Source organism: Mus pahari, chromosome 16 (assembly GCF_900095145.1).
Source record: "Mus pahari chromosome 16, PAHARI_EIJ_v1.1, whole genome shotgun sequence".
NCBI classification, from domain to species: Eukaryota; Metazoa; Chordata; class Mammalia; order Rodentia; family Muridae; genus Mus; species Mus pahari.
The window spans coordinates 44,078,116-44,097,966 of record NC_034605.1 but is presented as its reverse complement, the minus strand read 5'-3'; the positions used below and the strand labels follow the sequence as shown (position 1 = coordinate 44,097,966).

General features: G+C 44.3%; 1 protein-coding gene across 1 annotated transcript in view; it reads right to left on the bottom strand.

The window, feature by feature from the left end:
• The window catches only part of Sycp2l (synaptonemal complex protein 2 like), a 60,320-nt gene that overhangs the window by 33,923 nt on the left and 6,546 nt on the right, over positions 1-19,851 (bottom strand). Inside the window, 9 exon segments of the mRNA XM_021215372.1 lie at positions 1,526-1,671; positions 3,008-3,068; positions 3,166-3,258; positions 5,883-5,928; positions 6,676-6,728; positions 9,143-9,285; positions 10,433-10,467; positions 14,570-14,658; positions 14,765-14,850. Coding sequence (XP_021071031.1) covers positions 1,526-1,671; positions 3,008-3,068; positions 3,166-3,258; positions 5,883-5,928; positions 6,676-6,728; positions 9,143-9,285; positions 10,433-10,467; positions 14,570-14,658; positions 14,765-14,850 — 752 coding nt within the window.

The following is a 19,851-nucleotide window of genomic DNA, read 5'->3' as shown; positions in this document are numbered from 1 at the left end:
AAAGGAAAGGAAAGGAAAGGAAAGGAAAGGAAAGGAAAGGAAAGGAAAGGAAAGGAAAGGAAAGGAAAGGAAAGAAAAACCTGGCAACCATGTTCTTCCAGTTTAAGTTGATCTAAGGCCTGGAGTGACTTTTCATCCACACTTCCCTGGCATGTGGCTCGCTCCATGCAAGTCTGTAGTGAGTGCCCACTAAGGATCCTCCAATCCCCACTCTTTTCTTACAGGAGCTTCCTACTCCGGGAGCTGTGGCTTCCTCCAGTGTAGACTCCAGTCCTCCACACCAAAGCCATTCCATTCAGTTTGGGGATGTGGGAATGTGCTGATTCAATGACCCTCACAAGAAAAGGTCACTGGGCCACGTTGTCACGAGACATTGCAGAGAAGGCTTCTTCCCAAGTGGTCCATGCACCTTCCTCTCTCATCCTCCATGTAGGACCTTGAGAACTAGATCTGTAGAACACCTTATCATCTATAAGATGCTTTAATATACAGAACTCAAAGCAACCGAAAGGAGCCATCCAGGACTCCCTCCCGCACCTGGCTCCTTCCCTTCCTCTGGCCTTTCCATTCAGTCTCTTTGTCTGTTGCTGGATGTCCTTTTACCACAAATCTCTGCCTTGCCTACTGTCTGTGATGAAAAAGCACCCCTGTGCATGTATAGGAAGAAGTGGGGTCAAGTGGGGAGACCACAGAATCTTGAGGTAGGTGCAAGGCATTTCTTTTTCTCTCTCTCTCTCTCTCTTTTTTTTTTTTTTTTTTTTTTTTGGTTTTTCGAGACAGGGTTTCTCTGTATAGCCCTGGCTGTCCAGGAACTCACTCTGTAGACCAGGCTGGCCTCAAACTCAGAAATCCACCTGCCTCTGCCTCCCAAGTGCTGAGATTAAAGGCGTACGCCACCATGCCCGGCTGGTGCAGGGCATTTCTACCAGGAAAGATCAGTACAGAGTTGAGAAACTCCCTCCTGATTCCCCCCAGGATCAGGAAGAATGGTCAAGAAGTCTGCCGTCTCTGTGGGAGTATGGACGTGGGAGTATGGAAAGGAATACTCATAATACCTCATATATAAGCTGCACTGTCCACGGTACATGCAATAAAGCCTTTCAAGGCAGAAAGGACTTTTGTGCCCTACATATAGAAGACAATGGACCCATGAAGAGATCAGATGGGACCTAGAACTCTCAAGTCTTCTGCTTGACCAAAGGTTCCACATCAAAACCCAAGAGATTGAAAATATATTTTCAAATAATCAAAGAAAATGAAGCCAGGCATGGTAGCACAGGCCTTTAATCCCAGCACTTTCAAGGCAGAGGCAAGTGGATCTCTGTGTTCAAGGCCAGCCTGATCTACAGAGTGAGTTCCAGGGTATAGAGAGAATCCCTGTTTAGAAAAAGAAAGGAAGGAAGGAAGGAAGGAAGGAAGGAAGGAAGGAAGGAAGGAAGGAAGGAACGAACTAGGGTAAGAGAAAGAGGGAGAGGGAATGAGGAGAGAAGGGGAGGGGGGGAGGGAGAGTGAGAGAAAATGACACCTGTTTGTCTTCTCCCAAAGCTTGAACAGAAGCTTGTAAAATGCCAAGTTGCCTATCGAAGTGGATTTCTACTTTCTTTGCTTCTCTCTTGTTGATAACAATCGGCTGCTTCAGGTAAACGGTGAACATCTGTATCCTATCATTTTCTAACCAAAAAAAAAAAAAAGTACCCTATCAGGTATATCAGTGTAATGAAAGCTTTTGTCAACTGTACAGAATTTTCTGCAGAGAATGTGAAGCCATACTAAATATAAATGACTTTGAAATTTTTATTTACATACACACAAATACACGACTTAGAGGCCGATTATCTGGAAACATGAAGGACCTTGCTGTCCTAGTAAAGAAATAAGTGTCATCGTGTATGGCACCATTCCATGTCTCCCTAAAAAGAATTCTTGTTATACAACAGGTATTTTAGTTTCAAATATACTAAGCAAAACTATCTCTCTCTCTCTCTCTCTCTCTCTCTCTCTCTCTCTCTCTCTCTCTCTCTCTCTGAAATGCTACAGTTCTAAAATTCAGTTTGCAATATGCCAATATCCATTTCAGTAGCCATCTCTTAAGAAGTGGAAACATCTATGGAGATGTCTGAGTCTCAGACCACAGCCCCTCCATGATACTGTTGTGGCAAATGAGCAATCAGCTTCAAAACTGGAAATAACTCGGATCAAAATTCGAGTTCAGTCTCAAAAAAAAAACCCAGCATCAGTAAAGACTAGACAGATGTTAGATCTCGTAGGAAGGTCATGAAGAGCAGACAGAGTTAAGAGCCAAGTACCTACCCAAGGTAGAAAGAGAGAAAATGAAGAGAAAGGGGGACACACAGGTCTTCACCTGGGTGATCCAAGATGGTAACCCACTTGGCAACTATTGGCTAATACAAACTACATGGATCTGCCAGCAGAGAACCACATCAGACTGTAAAGACTTAACATAGAAAGAACATACAACAGCACAACCGTTTCCATCTTAATTACAAGTTGATATCTTTCAAAGAGTCAGTTAAGTAGTGAGTTGAAACTAATCCACTCTTTAGTTTAATGACGCTAAAAAGAATATTGCAACTACTCTCTGGTTGCCTAGTGGTTAAGGACTCTCACTACCTCAGGCCAAGTTCAATTCCCATTCAGAGAAGCCTCTCCTCTGGGTCTGGAGAGATGGCTCAAAGGACAAACGCTCATTCTATTCTATTCTTCCAAAAGACCCAAGTTTAGTTCCCAGCACCCACATCTGGAGGCTCACAAACACCTCCAGGAGATCCAACGCCCTCTTTTGGCCTCTGCAGACCTCCATCCACCCACATGCAAGAATTTCTGGACACAGACAGACACGGACATGTAAGTAAAATAAATCTTTAAAATGAAAGAGAAATACTCCAAATAAGAACGTATGGTTAAAATCTGCTCTAGAATTAACTAAACATTATAAGAGCAACAGAAGCAACAGTCGAAGTTCCAGGGAAAGGCATTTATGTCTTACCTATAATGATAAACTTGACCATGGCTTCCTTCAAAAGTTGTACTGGTTCCCACAGAGCACTCTTGAGGGAAAAAAAGGGGGGGGTCATGAACACATAACCATATTTACACAAAGAATTCCCAAATGCTCGGGTCTGCTGGGGAACAAACCCTGGTTACCTCTGCATTATCTATGTAAAAAGTCACGCTCTGGCTCCCTAGGTTGAAATCAATCCAAAATTCCTCTAATTTCTCATCTGCTGGTTTTCTCATCTGTGGGAGAATTTCAGCAAAAGTTACACGGGAATCTCATATCAAAAGGTCCCATTTACATCCTTCACTAACAGTAACCTATTCCCTAGAACAGAACTACCATCAGCTCTCTTAGTACCAAACTCAGAAGTGGGTCTCAGTGTCGTATGCCATGCCCTTTGCAGGAAGAGCCCATTGTCCTCAGACTATCTAATAGATACTTAAGTGAGTTCCATGACCCTATCCATGAAACTTTTTCCCTCGGTGAAAAATCACGAAGGTAGAGGGAACCCGTTGTGTGTTGACTCTGTAGTAAACCACACTGAGTAGCAATGGAAACACCTAGCAAGGAAGATTGTGTGAGCAAACGAGTGGTGATCTGGTATCACGCTTACTGTCAATCAGGGAACAGCTAATACTTGAGCTCCGATTGCTTTTGCTTCTATCATTACAAAATACACATTCATGGTTTTAAAAAAAAATCAATGCATGGTAAAAAATCAGCAATGCAGTATTCTAGAAAGAATCAATGTCTTTTCTGTCCAACTTCCCATAGGCATCTATCTGCCCAGAGGCTCCTCCTGCGATGCCCTCTACCCTCCCTAGGGGAATTCTAGACAAATGTCAGAGTCCAGGCTGAGCACCGTTCATCTGATATACTTAGCCCAGAGTGCTTCTGACTTTGGGACGTCTGCCATGTATGTAATGGAAAGGAGACTTGGGGAAGGGACTTGTTCATACCACAAACCAACTGACACTCATCTCCTAAGGGAGATTTAGACCATAGTTTACATATTCTATACTTGTATTCTACTTGTGCCTTGCATGTAGATAGGTGTGGGACATTTTTTTTTACATCTTATTTACTGTGTGTTTATATTCACATGAGTGTGTATCATGGCATACACATAGAGATCAGAGGACAACTTGCAGGAGCCAGTTCGCTCCTACCACGCATCTCTCAGGGACCGAGTTCAGGCCATTGGACTTGTCAAAAGCACCTTTATCTGATGAGCCATTTCCATGGGCCACGAGGCTTCTTCCCTTTGTGTGTGTGTTTATGCATGTGTGGATGTACATGGGTGTCGACCCTCAAGTAGCATCTAACTTTCTATTCTGCATGCAGGATCCTTGCCTAGAATTTCCTTAGGTTCGACTTGGCTGGCCAGTGAGTCCAGGGGTCCTCCTGTCTCAGCCCCGACTGAAGGACCCAGAACTGGAAATACAAGTGGATACTACCACTCCCCTATCTTTAAAAAAACAAAAAAGGAAGAAGGAAGAATTATTTCTAAGTATTAAACTCCTGTCTTCATGCTTGTGGGGCAGGTGCTCTTCTGACTAAGCTCTCAAGTCCGAATCTTTCTATTTGGTATCACGGAGCGCTCAGTAGGTCAGGCTCATTAGGGAACTATGTTAGACCTTTGGCATAGGATGTTCAACTTTATGCATAATGCCATTCCATGAACAGTGGACCAAACACCAGACTTGCTATTCTAGAAACCCACTTTCTAAGGAACAGAAATTTTTTTGGACAATTTTTCTCTCCATCACTCAAGCCTACCATGGTGGCCACAGAGCTGAGCAGAGAGCTTTCCCCACAACACAGGCCACTAAAAGCCAGTCGACGGGTGCTAGTGTGAGAGCCTGAATTTAAGCAGTTGGAAGCCTGGGAGCCCTGGCGAGAACCACCAGAGAATAAAGTCCTCCTCGGGGAAGCAGAAAAGGAGGGGGACATGGCAGGCGAGCATCCTTCATTCAGCTTCGGGAAGAAGGAGCTTTGCGTTGGGAGTTGAAAGCCGCGCCCCACGAGCCATGAAGGGGTCCCTGCGTCCATGACAAGGAAATGATGGAAAGCGTTAGTGAGGACACTCAAGAAATCTCCCCTGGGCCATGGTTCTAGGTAAGTGGGTGTGCTTCACCTGGAAGCCATGAAGCTCTTACTCGGAGCCCTGCTCCATGAAAAACCCTGTTTCTCTAGAACCCAAAAAAGATGAGGCAAGGAGACTAGTTAGGCTTTAGTCTCCAAAGTAAGAGGTAGAACAGGAGCTAGAAAGCTCACACCAGTGCCATATGGCACATAGCTCAGAAAGATAGTTCAGAAAGATAGTGCTCGCACTGGTGTATAGTGCACAGAGTGCAGAGAAAGGAATGTGGACCAGTTGCCAGGAGCAGAGGGAGAGAGAGGATTATCAACTAGATGGGGAAAATTAGGAGAACCTTGACTCTTTGTCTTCCAATTCAGCCATGCATAATGTGCCCTACAAACAGGTGAAATGCAATGTGAGAGTCTGACACTCACAGATAGTAAAAACTCCAAGATCCTTGCTCCCAGTATAGCCATAGACCCCTTTAGGCGTTCTGAAAACGCATCCTGGTTCTGACATGAACTGATCAGTTTGGAGGTGAGGTCACTAAGAAAAGAGGACATCTCTTTTTTAAAAGGCCTGGTACCCGAGGACTGACAGCCAGGGTTATTCTGGCCTCTACATACATGCACCTGCACACATGAACATGGGCACACGCACACATATAAGTAAATGGCCCCTTAGAGTACTGACAGCAAACGTCTGGCCTAACTGTGTTTCGGATCACACCACCCACGTGGAGAGAGAGTGGGGGGGACGAAAGGAGGCATGCAGACCTACCTCCTGATCATCCGCAAAAACAGCCAAGCACGGGAATGAATAAACCCTGCAAAACACCTCACAAATAAACATCAAAATGACCTGGGGATGTCTTACAGCTTTCACAACTATGGCATGCTTGAAGTCTTCTATACACAGGACTTATGAGGGGACGCCAACTCAATAAATAAAGAGCCTTCTGTGGGGAGATTTCACCTCCAGCAGACAGCTTATAAGTCAGGATTATTAGCATTCATTTCAGGAAAAAAAATCACTTGGTCCTAATTCCTACAGAACAGAGTGAATTTAGAGCAAATATCGTCTCATCAAGGAGTTACTTGTCCATGATATGTCTATCCTTTAGTCTTTTCAAAATTGTTCAAGAAATCCAGGAAGTCTCAGGATAGGAAGGATGGTTGAGAACAGTTGTTGCTCTTGCAGAGGACATGGGTTCAGGTCCCAACACCCACATGGTAGCTCACAACTGTCTATAACTCCAGTTCCAGGAGATTCCATGCCCTTCAAGCACACATCTGGTATATATACACAGAGGCCAAATACTCATATACACATAAAATAAATACATTTCAAACAAAACAAATCTAAACAAAAAAACCGACCCACTTCAGCCTCCCAAGTACTAGGATTACAGGTGTGAGTCAACACACCAGGCTCTTCCTTGAAGTCCAACCAATTAACCACTTGGTCCTAACAGTAAAATGTTGGTCCTATACACTCTCAGAATTAAAAAGGTCTTATATAGTCTTAAAATATTACAAAATATTATAACTAAATAATCCCAAAGACACGTTACCTTCTCTGGTCACCGAGTCTGTCATTTAGGAAATTGAGGAACTGCCGACAGTCCTAGGATAAGCAATGTGAGTCTTACATTTAGACGTACACTATCTTGACTATATCCTGGCCAGCCCTAAGGTTCACAAGGCTCCACTGCTCTGTGGCAGCAATGCTTTGTGCCCAGAGAGAAGGTTGCAGGCAAGCCGCCACCTCCTTCTACCCACAGTGTTACAGCTGCAGAATCCTTAGGGTTCAGAAGCCAATGCATGATGGGTACATTTGGGCCAAAGAGTGAGCAAGAAAAATAGACCTCCCTTAGAGTCCAGTATTTGACTAACTCATCTACCACACACTTCCCTGACACCTGCCCAACACAAGCCATACAACCTATCAACGTTAGGTGAATTCATGTGGACATATTCCCCATGCCTCTCCTTTGTAGATCATCTATGCCATATATTCCAAGAACAAGGAACCACCTCTGTAATTCTCCCAAACAGCAGCCGTCAAGGCAGTGACTACGTTGCCCTGACATTATAATGCCAAAGAGACACATGGGTTTTTTTTTTTCCAAAGACTGGCTGTTGTCATCAAACATTTCTCAGACTTCGAATCTGTGTTTGGCCCTCAACAGACATGACGGACATAAGACTTTAATATAAAACCGATTCACTAGAGAAGCTGATGGACTGGGAGGTAGTTGGAGCGACGATATTGGAAACAAGATAATTTCTCTAGTCTCATCATCTGCAGAGAGAGATGAGTGTCTGGTTGCCCATGACATCCCAGGTGCTGTGGTCTCTGTCTCCATCTCCCTCTCCCTCTCTGAATCTTCCTTGTGCCAGCTAGTTTTATGTGAAGTTGACATAAGCTGGAGTCATCTTTGATGAGGGAACCTCAATTGGGAAAATTGCCTTCATAAAAGCCATCAAATTCACAATTTGCTCCCTGGCTCAGTTCCCTCTTAAGAAGCTCCAAATTTATCTTCCCACATCCCTCCTATATATCTTATAGGCAAGCTTATATGAATTTTCTTAATTAGTTATTGATGTGGGAGGACCCATCCCATTTTGGGTGGTGCTAGGTGCTGTAAGAAGATCAGTCGTGTAAGCCATGAGGGGCAAGCCAGTAAGCAGCACCCCTCCATGGTCTCTGCATCAGCTCCTGCCTCCAGGTTCCTGCCTAGTTTGGGTTCCTGCCTTGGCTCCCATCAATGAGTTGTAATTTAGAATATAAAAAGCCAAATAAACCCTCCCTTTCTGGCCCAAGACGCTTTTGTTCATGGTGTTTTGTAATAGCAATAGTATCCCTACCTAAGAAACTCCTCATTTTAAGGTAGGATTTATTCACACTTTGCAGATGAAATAATAAGACTCCACCAGTTCGTGACTTTATCTAAGTTTATGCAACCATCACCTAAGTTGGGCAGGTTGGATTCTAAGTTGAGACAAAACTCAAATCCAAAACGTCCCTAGGATCATGACCTTTCTTCTTAGAACATATGGCAGTCCTGGAGTCTAAGACTCACAATAGAAAGGTTCTTATTTAGTACAATGTAAATCATGTGATAACCCTGATTACACAAAGGTGTTGATTAGAAGACTTCATTAAAATGAGCATAGCAATATGAATTTCACCTTTTCCTGAGACTCTAACACTCATTTAAACGTCTTTGGAAAAGAATAAAGGAAATGCATTAGCAATTGTAGGAGGGAGACAGATACACAACAAAGCCAAGAGCTAGTTTTGTGCCCTTTGAGAACAATCACAGTAAGCTTATTGCAAAAAACCAACCAACCAACCAACCTACCAACCAACGAAAAGCTCTGCACCCTCACACTGCGGCGGCCAGGTGGCACACAGCAAGGTCACTCTATGGTCTCAACATTCGAGTGCAATTACCAATGCCAGCTGTCTGCCATGGCCACAAAGTCCTGCTTCATGGCTGTAATTCTTTTCTCTTTATTCTTTAGTTGTATCCCTAACTCTTCTGGGGCCATTCAAAATCTCTATTTGCTCCCCAATGTTTTCCTTGCCTGAACCCATCAAATTCACAGTTTGCCTCCTAGATTGGTTCGCTCTGAAGAGCCCTGTGTGTAGCTCCTTGTGCGTCCCAAGTATTTTGCTTATGTGTCTTCACTGATGAGTGTTAAGGATTGCAATTTGGTATTTTAAACAGCGAGGGGCCAGAGAGATGGCTCAGCAGTTAGGGACATACACTGCCTTTGCAGATAGCCCTAGTGTGGTTCTACGCTTACAACTGCAACTCCACATCCGGGGAGTGTAGAATACCCAACAGACCTGCACTCACAAAAAATATTCCTTCTTACACACACACACACACACACACACACACACACACACACAATGAAAAAAAAAATCTTTTCATCTTTAAGAAAATTAAATCTCCTGTGCTGAAAACCCAGGACAGTCCAAAAGGATCCTCAGTAAATGCTGACCGAGCAGATGACCAGAATTCTCACCGTCTCAAATTCCCGATTCTTAATTTCTTTGAAAGCTTCAGCCAGGGTGGCATCGTCAAACCACTGCATGGCGAGTTCATTCCTCTGCGTTCCAACAGACATTCGACACAGTGCCTCAGAGAGCGCGACCTGCTGGCTATAGTCTAGAGATTCAAAGCACAGAAGACCTGGGTGAATTCTGGGCGCAGAGCAACAGAAAACAAGATATGTTTAAAGTCAGAATTTGGTCTAGAGCTAAGCCCCTTGGTGAAATGCAACAAGACACATTCAGAGCCATTATGGCCATCCAAAGTCTACTTAAGGATTGCCAGTGGGGAAATCTGAATAGGTTTCATAGATAACATCTTAAGATACTACTTCCAAGGGTTGGGAATATTATTTAGTTAGTAGAATGTTTGCCTATTACATACAAGATACTGAGCTCAATCCCTAGTTAGTACTGTGAAAAAAATATGTATAATATAGATCTAACATATATTTTTAGATTTTATATGTAAGGCGCATTAAAATTTCAAATCAAATCAAATAGCCTTAAAATATTTTGACAACAAAAAATAAAATCTCATTAAAGTTATGCTATTTTACTGCAATTACATTATGCTCAAATGTCAAATAATTCTATTTAAAAAGCAGTGCGTTTTTGTAGCTCAGGATGGACTCACATTCACTCTACAGCCAAAGGATAACCATGAACTCCTGATTCTCTTCCCTCCATCTTTCAAGTGCCGGGAGTATGGACACACATCCCCACACCAGGTTTAGGGGAGTTAGGGCTCAAACCCAGGGATTTGTGCATGTTAAACAAGTACACTACAGCCACAGCCCAACCCTCAAATAACTGTAAAGGCAAAAATAGGGAGTAATCAGATGGACCGACGAGGTCATAGTTACAGACTGTTTTTAAGATCTATAAAATAAATCACGGAATTAATATGAGGATTAAAAGCATAACGATTATGTTCTGGAATAAAAAGGGTCTCTGAGTCAAAGACAGGAAGTAGGGATACGGACATAGAGGGCTTTATTCACGAATCTTACATGACACCTTTTGTATTTAAAAGAATTTTAGATGAAGCACATGTGCCGATATAGTAAAAAGTGACAAAGCCAGCCAAAGGTGTCTGTTAGCTATTAGGATTTCAGCAGGCCAGAATCTCTTGGAAGTAAAACAAAACAAAACAAATTGTAATTTCCTAACATCAAACAGAACATAATTTATTCCTCACACTTCCAACATCATACATCTCCTACTGCCCCATATTCTACACATTTAAAATTCTAAATACTTACCGCCCACAGTCAAGATCGTCCTTGCCAATTCTTTCCTGAAACATTGACATAAATTACATTTCACTGAGATGAACAGCAAGAGGTAAATCCTCAGAAATCAGTATTAGAATTTCCACAATGTGTAACGCCTTTTAAGGGAAATTTTCTTTAAGTTTATAAAATCTCATTAAAGTTATGCTAATTTACTGCAGTTACATTATGCTCAAATGTCAAATAATTCTATTTTAAAAGCAGTGCCTTTTTGTAGCTCAGGATGGACTCAAATTCACTCTACAGCCAAGGATAACCATGAACTCCTAATTCTGCATGACCGAAATGCATTTTAAATGTTTTTTTAAAAATAATTTTATATGCACTCTTGTTCTTCCTATATGTATGTCTATGTGAGGGTGTCAGATACCTTGAACTAAAGTTACAAACACTCTGAACCACTGTGTGGGTACCAGAAATTGAACCCAAATCCTCTAAAAGAACTGCCTGTGCTCTTAACCACAGAGCCCCATATGCATTTTTTGTTTGTTTGTTTTTCAAGACAGGGTTTTTCTGTGTAGCCCTGGCTGTCCTATAACTCATTTTATAAACCAGGTTGGCCTCAAACTCAAAGATCTGCCTGCCTCTGCCTCCAGTGCAGGGATTAAAGTCATGTGCGCCACTGGCTGGCCTGGTACGCATTTCTTTAAAAGCTAGAAATTTCTGTATTTTTGAGGCTCCACCTTCCTTCTCATGAAGTCAATTTAGTTTCCTAAAATATGAGGGTCCATTGGATGATCTATTTCTGAAATTTCTTGGACTTTTAGTAGAGAGATTTTTCTTTTCTTTTTTCCAAATCAAAGTCTTACTGTTAGATCAGGCTAACCATGAACTCATAGCAATCCTCCTGCCTCCACTCTACAGGCATGAGCCGCTTCTAATTGTTCTCCTGTCACCAATCACCAGCCCATGGAGCGCACATATTACATACAACTTGACACCTGATGAAGCAGAGACGTTTGGTTCTGTGCCTCTCCTATGACAAACCTGACACAACGTTCAGCCGATAGGCTTAGAGATGTGATGAGAGCAAGCTCTTACAGTTTACATCACTGCGACACTGTCATCGTCTCTGGTATGTATCCGTCCATTCTGGTGTGCTGACCAAATACTAAAACACACGACCTTTTCCCCTGTTGTCTGAAAATCACTTGATCATTTGGCTGGCGGGGGTCGGGGGGAGTGGAAGATCAAGAGCATCATTTAAGTTACATCCATATTCCTTACTGTGAGACCATTTCACTATTTAAGCCCAAGCTGGCCTTGTCTCTGAGTGACTGGGATTGGGGGGGGGGGGGAGTTACATCACCACACTTGGCAAAAATTTCTCCTTTTAAAAAATAAAGAAGTCCAGTGGATTGGGGAGATAGCTTAAACAGTAAAGAGTGTATGTAGCTTCTAAGCATGAGTACCTGAGTTCTAGCTACAGAGGCCACATTGAAGATGCCAGACATCCACATCTTCCTCCAAGGTCTACCCTGGCTACTTTCTCCATCACTTCACTACTTTCTGTGAAACTCACCATATCTAGTTACGGTCCCACGGCAGCCAAACTCTAGGCTTCCACGGGGTCTCATATTCCCAGCCCCACTGATGTCTACTGCTGTGCAGCCAACTCGATGCTCCCACCGGGACCCATCCTACCCACGTCCACCCACCCACACAGGACCCTTTGACCTGTTTCCATCAACCACCTTCACACCCAAACTTCCAGAGTCAAACTTGGCGAGTAGCCCTGACCTTCTCACCCACGCCTTTCCCACGATCTACTGGGGTCAGCCTGGGTCCCACAACCCACCAGCCTAGTCCGCCCGTTTACCTGCCTTAAGGAAGAGCTCTAAGCTTGGGCTATAGTACCCTCACTACTTATCCATCAAACCACAGGGCTTTTCCATGCCACAGCTATCTTTTCCACTCAGACATCTACCCCACCCTAAGCTTGGGTTTGGTACCAGTCGCTTCCAACCCACCCCAGCCCTACCCCTGCCCCATCTATAATCAACTCGGACCTGTCAAAGGAATCACACGTGCCCAGATCTCATCACAGGAATGCCGACAATATGAAAGACCAAGCCAGCCTAGATGAAATCCAGGACACAGAAATTAAAAAGAAACATAAACCTCCTCAAACAAGATAAAGAGTTTAAAGAAGACACAGAGAAACAGCTCGATGAATCAGAGAGAAACATTTAAGGAGAGTAGACACCTATGCCATGCCCAAGAAAACACGAACGGGAGGTGGACAGAGATGAAGAAGACAATACAAGACTTCAGAACAGAATTCAATCAGGAGATAGGAACATTGAAGAGGACTCAGGCTGAAGCGAAGATGGAATTGGAAAAACAAACAAACAAACAAATGCACGCATGCCCAAGTAGAAAACCCAGGGGGAAGCCTCCCAAGTAGAATGAGTGGAGCAGATGACTGAATATTGGGTCTTAAAGATAAAGCAGAGACCCTAGCAAGGAACATGAGCTTTATAAACACGGGAGAGGAGCACACAGGGAAATGTGGTGCTGCAGGGTATTTGAGCACAAGACTGTGAACTGGAAAACTTGGTTGTGGTGTGACTCAGCCCTCAAACTTACCCCTAGAGCTTTCTGTAAACAAGAGTTAAGTCAAGTCAGTGAGAGGTCAAGAAGCAGAGCAAGCAGGGACCCAGGAAAGAGAAGGGAGGGACCTTTGAGCCTAAGGGCATTTAAGACAGTGTGAAGGAGAAGGAGCGGTTTCCTTCTGGGACCTCAGCTGAGTGGGAAGGTCAGCTGGGTGCTTTCTCTGCCTCTCAGCGCTGGCAGGTTTTCACCCCAGCATCTGGTTCCTGAGTCTTTGCTGGTAAAATTGACCGTTTAGGATTTTGTTTTCTTAAAAAGCAACCATGCGGAACACCATGAAAAAAAAAAAAAACTTTCAAAATTATAGGCATCGATGAAGAATCCCAAATCAATCGCATAGACCAGATCTTCACCAAGAACATAAAAGAAAATTTCCCCAAACTAAGAGAAGACACCCTCACGCAGATACAAGCAACAGCACACAGCACACCAAGTAGACAAGACCAGAAAAGAGAATCCTCGTAGCCCAAACACAGTAAAAACACCAAGGGTACATAACAAAGAATGAGAATTAGAAACTGCAAGAGGAAAAAAACTGCAAGTCACAGGTCGAAGGAAACCCATCAGAGAAGAGCAATACACTGCAAGTCCTAAAAGATGGTAACAGCCAACTTAAGTTAATATACAGCCAACAAAACAATCTGTCAGGATCGAAGGAGAAATTCCCAATAAAATACTTGCGATTAAAATATAGACACATCCATCAGCAGGAATATACCACAGGACCAGGCTCTATCACTGAAATGCAGGATGGTTGAACAACTGAAGAGCTCTTAAGAGTAGCAATTTTTACCACTGGCGACAAGATGTTTTTAATGACTAACTCAGTCAAAGTCACACCGTTCAGAGACTAGCACAGTGAACCACAGCAAGCCACTGCCAGCAAGCAGTGCGTCTAGATTCTGTAGATGGTACTCTCCTTGTGGCATGTCACAGGAATGGTCACTGTCACCAAGATTGTCCTCCTTGCTGGATAGCCATCCTCACAGACATGTGTTTTCTAAGTCCAAATTTCAAAACAGGAACATGTTTGAAATTCACTTCATCTTATATTAAAAGCCTATCTCCAAATGTCACATTCGAAGTTCTGTGTAAAACCTTCTCTCCAAATATTTAAGTGTAACATCTTAAGGTCTATGTAGCCACAACTGGGGCACTAAAATTGTGTGTGTGCGCGTGCGCACATGTGAAACATATTTCCATTAAGTCAACACTGTGATTCATATTTACATAATCAGTCAGCTGAGACAGCATTTTGACTCAAATGTCAATGCAAAAAACAACAAACAAACAAACCACTCCCCATCCCACACAGCTAAGAGCAGAGCCAGGCAAAGCCTGGTCTTCAGGCTTCAGTCCTTCCCAGCCAGACACTTACTTCAGTGAACTTGAAAGACTCACACTGAAGGAAGGAAGGAAGGAAGACGGGAGCAGAAGACAAAGAACCACACAGACGTGGGGCTTAGACCGTCACCTAAGGGCGAGTTCACTTACATAAGACAGAACGCGCCTTCTGCCGAAGAGAGCTTTCTTCTCTCTTCCCGGGGTGCAGCGTTCAAAATGCAGTTCAAAGTTGCCAGAGTCTGCTCAGAATTGGACGGAGGATTCATGGCAAAGAAGCAAAATGAGAACTCATGCATGGCTTCCGAGTTTTCCAGAGCAACTGTTAACTGCTCAGTTACAACTCACCTCCTGCTGAATGGAGGGCTTCACGGAATCTTCTGCCACCAGGAATCCTAAACGAAGTACGAAGGAATCCAGCATCTGGATTGTCCCTGAAATTGCAATTGTAAACGCATCAAATGGATGCCAGAATTGACTCCTATGTAGCAGGAAGAAGTGCAAGCTACGAACAGTATACAGTGTAGGCAAAGAACAGGCTACAGCCAGCTTCAAGTCACGGCTGCCCCGGACTACACAACATTTACAGCAGCCTGAGCAATGTGTAGGCGACTTCGCTGTCACTGCTGGTACCTGAGCAAAGCCACTCTTTGTCTACAGTGGGCTGTGCTGTTGACATGGTTTATATGAGTCTGTATTATGGAATCATGCAAATATTATACATAATAGACAAGTAAAATGCCATGGCAGAGAAGCAGAAACTTTCAAATAAGTTAGTCTTCACTCATATAACACAGAAACTTCCAGAGATATCTATGCATGAGAAAAAGGAGACATGACTGTGAGATACTATTTTTATATATAACGAAACATGCCACCTTTTACAGTTATGCTCGTGAACTTATATATTAAGGTAGCATGTGGAAACGGTGGTGAACACCATGAAAAACAGTCATGCCAGGGTTGGAGTATAATTTTGATAGGTCCAGATCATCTCAATGTGCAAGTGATTTATCGCAAAGTATATACTTTTTACCCCAGAATGACTCACACAACCATAGGGAGCCAAACAGAAGTATAAAAGTACTGTCTTCAGTTCCAACAAGCCACGAGCTAGCAATGGCTAGGAAGCCCGAGAGAAACAGAAACTCAGCTGACCCTCGTGTCCACCGGAGTAGCTTCTAAGACGCTAACAAAGGCCCACTAACCAGCAGACTCTGGAGGGCATCGGTACATGCCTGCTAGCTAGTGGACACCACGCATCGCATTTTCATTTTGAGAAGATTAAGAGGACGTGACAGAAGACGGGAGCTTGGGTAACAGAAAAGTGACTTCTGAGAAGTGTGTCACCGGTTGTGGTGGCGCATGCCAGTAGGATTTGCTTAGGGAGGCAAAGGCAGGAGAAGGTTGCCAAAACACTTTGTCAGAAAGCAAAAAGCAGTTGGTTCATTGACCCGGGACGGACAGCACAAAATGTGAAATAAATTCTGAGAGAAACCAAGAAGAGACTTGCAGAAGAGCGCACCAGGCAGAAATGAAAATAGACATAAGCAAAGACAAAAGAGAAAACACGCTTGTAGAGATTTGAATCTGACAGGGGGCTGATACATGAAAATCCCTAGAAAGACAGGAAGGAAGGTGAGAAGGCCAGGTGGGGGAACAGTGAGGCAGCCCCCAGATGGTATCAGCTGGAAGCCACGGTCCCCTTCTTCCTAGCACTGAGGGTCCTAAGAAGAAAGGCATCGAGGCCAGCACTATGGCTTGGACATAAACTATTCCCAAGGGTTCCTACCTGGTGGTGGTTGTGGTATGTGAGTGCTCATAAGGGCGCTGACCCCATGGCTGTGCTGACCTCACTAGTGAGGTCATAGCTCTGTGGGCTTAAGAGCAGCAGGGTGGACTGCAGAGATGGCTCAGCAGGTAAGAGCACTGATGGCTCTTCCAGAGGTCCCGAGTTCAATTCCCAGCAATGACATGGTGACTCACAACCATCTGTAATGGGATCTGATGCCCTCTTCTGGTGTGTCTGAAGACAGCGACTGGGTACACGCATGCGCACGCTGGTTAGAAATATCATGCCTACTGATGGGTGTTCCTTCCAGGTTGACGTTGTCCCCAGTCCCTTCTTCTTTCTCCTTCCTGGCCATTGTGAGACAACCTGTAGACTACATGCCTCTAATTATCCTGCTTCACCTCAGGCCTAAACAGTGGGGCCAGCTGAGCACAGAAAGCGCTGAAGCCACGAGCAAACAAACAAACAAACAAACAACAACAACAACAAAAAAACCCACCTCCCCTCCCTTTATGTTGACTGTCTCCGGTATTCTGTCACAGCTACGAAGAAGAAAAGGAAAAACTCACAAACATCTTATAAAAGTTACAACCAAAATCAGATCTGAGCCACGGGAACAATGAACATACTTCAAGAGGTGGCACCCCACGGAAGGGGGAAGGAAACGTCCTGTTCCCTCTGCCCTTAAGTTTCCTGGAGGAGATCGAACAGCCTACCTACCAGTTGGAGAGAGTGCCCGTGAAAAACCACACAAAGGAAAGAGTGGAGGGCAGACCTGAGAGCAGAGGCTGCCCACGGGGCCCAGAGGGAAAAGTTTATGATTGCAGAACTTGTAGCTGAGGAAGAGAAAGGTGAGAGAAATAAACAATGCCTTCGGAGCGAAGCTTGTAAACTCTCTAAATACACCTAGTGTTGGGGAAGACGTGAGCAAGCAGGTAATGCCAGAATTGAGAAATGGGCCTGACGCTGCCGGGGAGATTGGGGGGGGGGTGAAGCACGTGTGTGAGCATGCGCATACAGTAAAGCGGGGGAGACGGGGTAGCATCATGTCCGTGCTGATGAGGAGAACTCCAAGAATGACTCGAGACCTAGGGTCCTCTAATCACTAGAGAAGGGCAAAATGTTCAGATAGAACCCCCCTGCGGCAGCACACGGAGCGAGGGAATACCCAAAATGGAACACGAAAGAAAAGATTATATAAATCTTGGCTAAATGACGGAGAGATTAATCCTACCATGGCAGGAGATGGTGGAAAGGTGGCCAGTAGAAACATCTTCCAACCTCACAGGGCACTCATGCGAGTCAAATGCCAAAGGCAACATATAAGAAACTTGCTTCTTGCCGAGAAGCTACTCCCACACCCACCCCAGAGAAGCCAGAGTGAGCCCTGGGGGGGGGAGACTTTTCTATAGATGTGTGTTATTGTCCCCTCCCAATTCATACGTTGAAGCATTTACTCCAATGTGATATCCGAGAAAGGGCCTCTGGGAGACTAACTTAGATGACGTCACCGGGATAAGACCTGCAGGGTAGGTTGTCACTCTTCCTAGAGGGAAGACCAGAGATTGCTGGTCCTGTCTCTCCACCACACTGAGAAGTGCCAGAGAGCCCTCCCCAAGACCCGACCATGCTGGCAGCCTAGTCTTTGGGTTCACACCCTCCCCCCATAAGTAACACAAACAAATGTCTGCTTTTTAAGCCATACCATCTTTAGTGGGCTTTTTATGGCAGGGAGAGCTGACTACAGTGGTCATCTATGGGGGTGTGCCTCCATGCAGAGCAGTGGAGTTGTTGCAAGGTGTGGGAGAGTCAAGTCACCAAGGTATGGCTAGTGACTCAACAAGCACCTCACATGAGTCCCGGGTCTAAGCTGCTAGGATAAGCTATGTGTTACAAAGTTACGGGTCTATGCTGCTAGGATAAGCTATGCGTTACAAAGTTACAAAAGGTACAGAAGAAGGTGCCAGCATGTGTTTTTATCGACCATCTTTAAAGACACTCACTATTGCTAATAAACAAATGAAAAGCAAATGTTTAGATCCACCAGCTAAGACAACGAGGACTACGATGGCCACTCTTTAACAGTTTACTTGGGGTCAAAACTCTGGGTGTGTCTGTGTGGGGATTTGCAGACATAGTTAGATCATGAGGGCTCTGGCCTAATGACTGGTATAATAGATTGATGAGCTCCAAATGTAAGAGGCCTATTAGGAAGCAGAAGAAGGCAGGGCACCATTAAAGGAAGTAGCTCACTGGTTCCAGGGAGGGGCTGGGTTTGAACCTGGCTCCTTGCTCTGCTACCTGCGAGTGATTCTCACCCACCACATACTCCCAGCTACCATGATGTCCTACCAAAGTTTACAGGCCAAGCAACTCTGAAATTATGAGCCTGGATAAGTGCTTTTTTAAAAGTTATTTAATTCAGACATTTTTGTCATATCAACAAGAAAGCTAACGGATAGAAAGGACTTTTCCCCCCGAGTAGGCGGCAGATACCATGCACACCAAAGCTCCTGGTGCCATTTCATCAATTCCATAATCCACTGTGGAATGTGACATCAGCTCATTAATAGCTTCTTAAAGCCGAGCACAGCACCCCAGGAAAATGACATTTTCCTATTGTGAAGGCCGTGGGTTCTGGGATGCTCTAACATCATCCCAAGTACATTTCTGCTTCCAGGATAAAATAATTCAAAACCTCAAACTACCCTTTAACTGGAACTGAATGGAAAAACTTCTTTTCAGAATTTGACCTTGTACATTCTGGAGAGACAATGCTAACTTCATTGGCTCCAAAGTAAATCAATAGCTAAATGGATTTACTCCAAGGTAATCAATTTAAGTTAAACTAATAACAGCTACATTTTTGCTGGTGTGTGTCTCTGTTGCTATAACCAGAAACTTGAAGCTGGGTCCACTTAACAAAGGAAAGAAGACGATTCACCCTACGGTTCTGTAAGCCTGAGAGAACCGCAGCACAATCTGTGACTTCTGGAGAGGAACTCACGGTGGATAGAGTCACAGTGTGAGGAGCACGGTGTGGAAGAGGTCACGTGGGAAGCAGAGAGCATGAAAGCAAAAGGCAACAGCCAAACTCTTTGTAATGAGCAATTACAACTGAGTAATTAGTTCCCATGGGAACTAGTCCAGTCCCTCACCTGATTAACCTCTTCATACAACTGTCTACAATGACCTACCTACCTCATGTGATGCTGACAACAGGACCGGGCCTCTAGCACATGAACCTAGGCAGAATCCAACCCAGAGAGCTAAACTCCTGCCTCTTTGGAGACAAAGTGGCTTTCTGTTATGCGAACAGAGGAACATCAGTGTCTTGGTTAGAGTTTTACTGCTGTGAACAGACACCACGACCAAGGCAACTCTAATAAGGACAACATTTAATTGGGGCTGCCTTACAGGTTCAGAGGTTCAGTCCATTATCATCAAGGTGGGAGCATGGCAGCATCCAGGCAGGCGTAGTGTAGGAAGATCTGAGAGTTCTACATCTTCATCCGAAGGCTGCTAGCAGAATACTGACTTTCAGGCAGCTAGGGTGAGGGTCTTAAGCCCATGCCCACAGTGACACACCTACTCCAGCAAGGCCACACCTCCTAATAGGGTCAACTCCCTGGCCAAGCATATA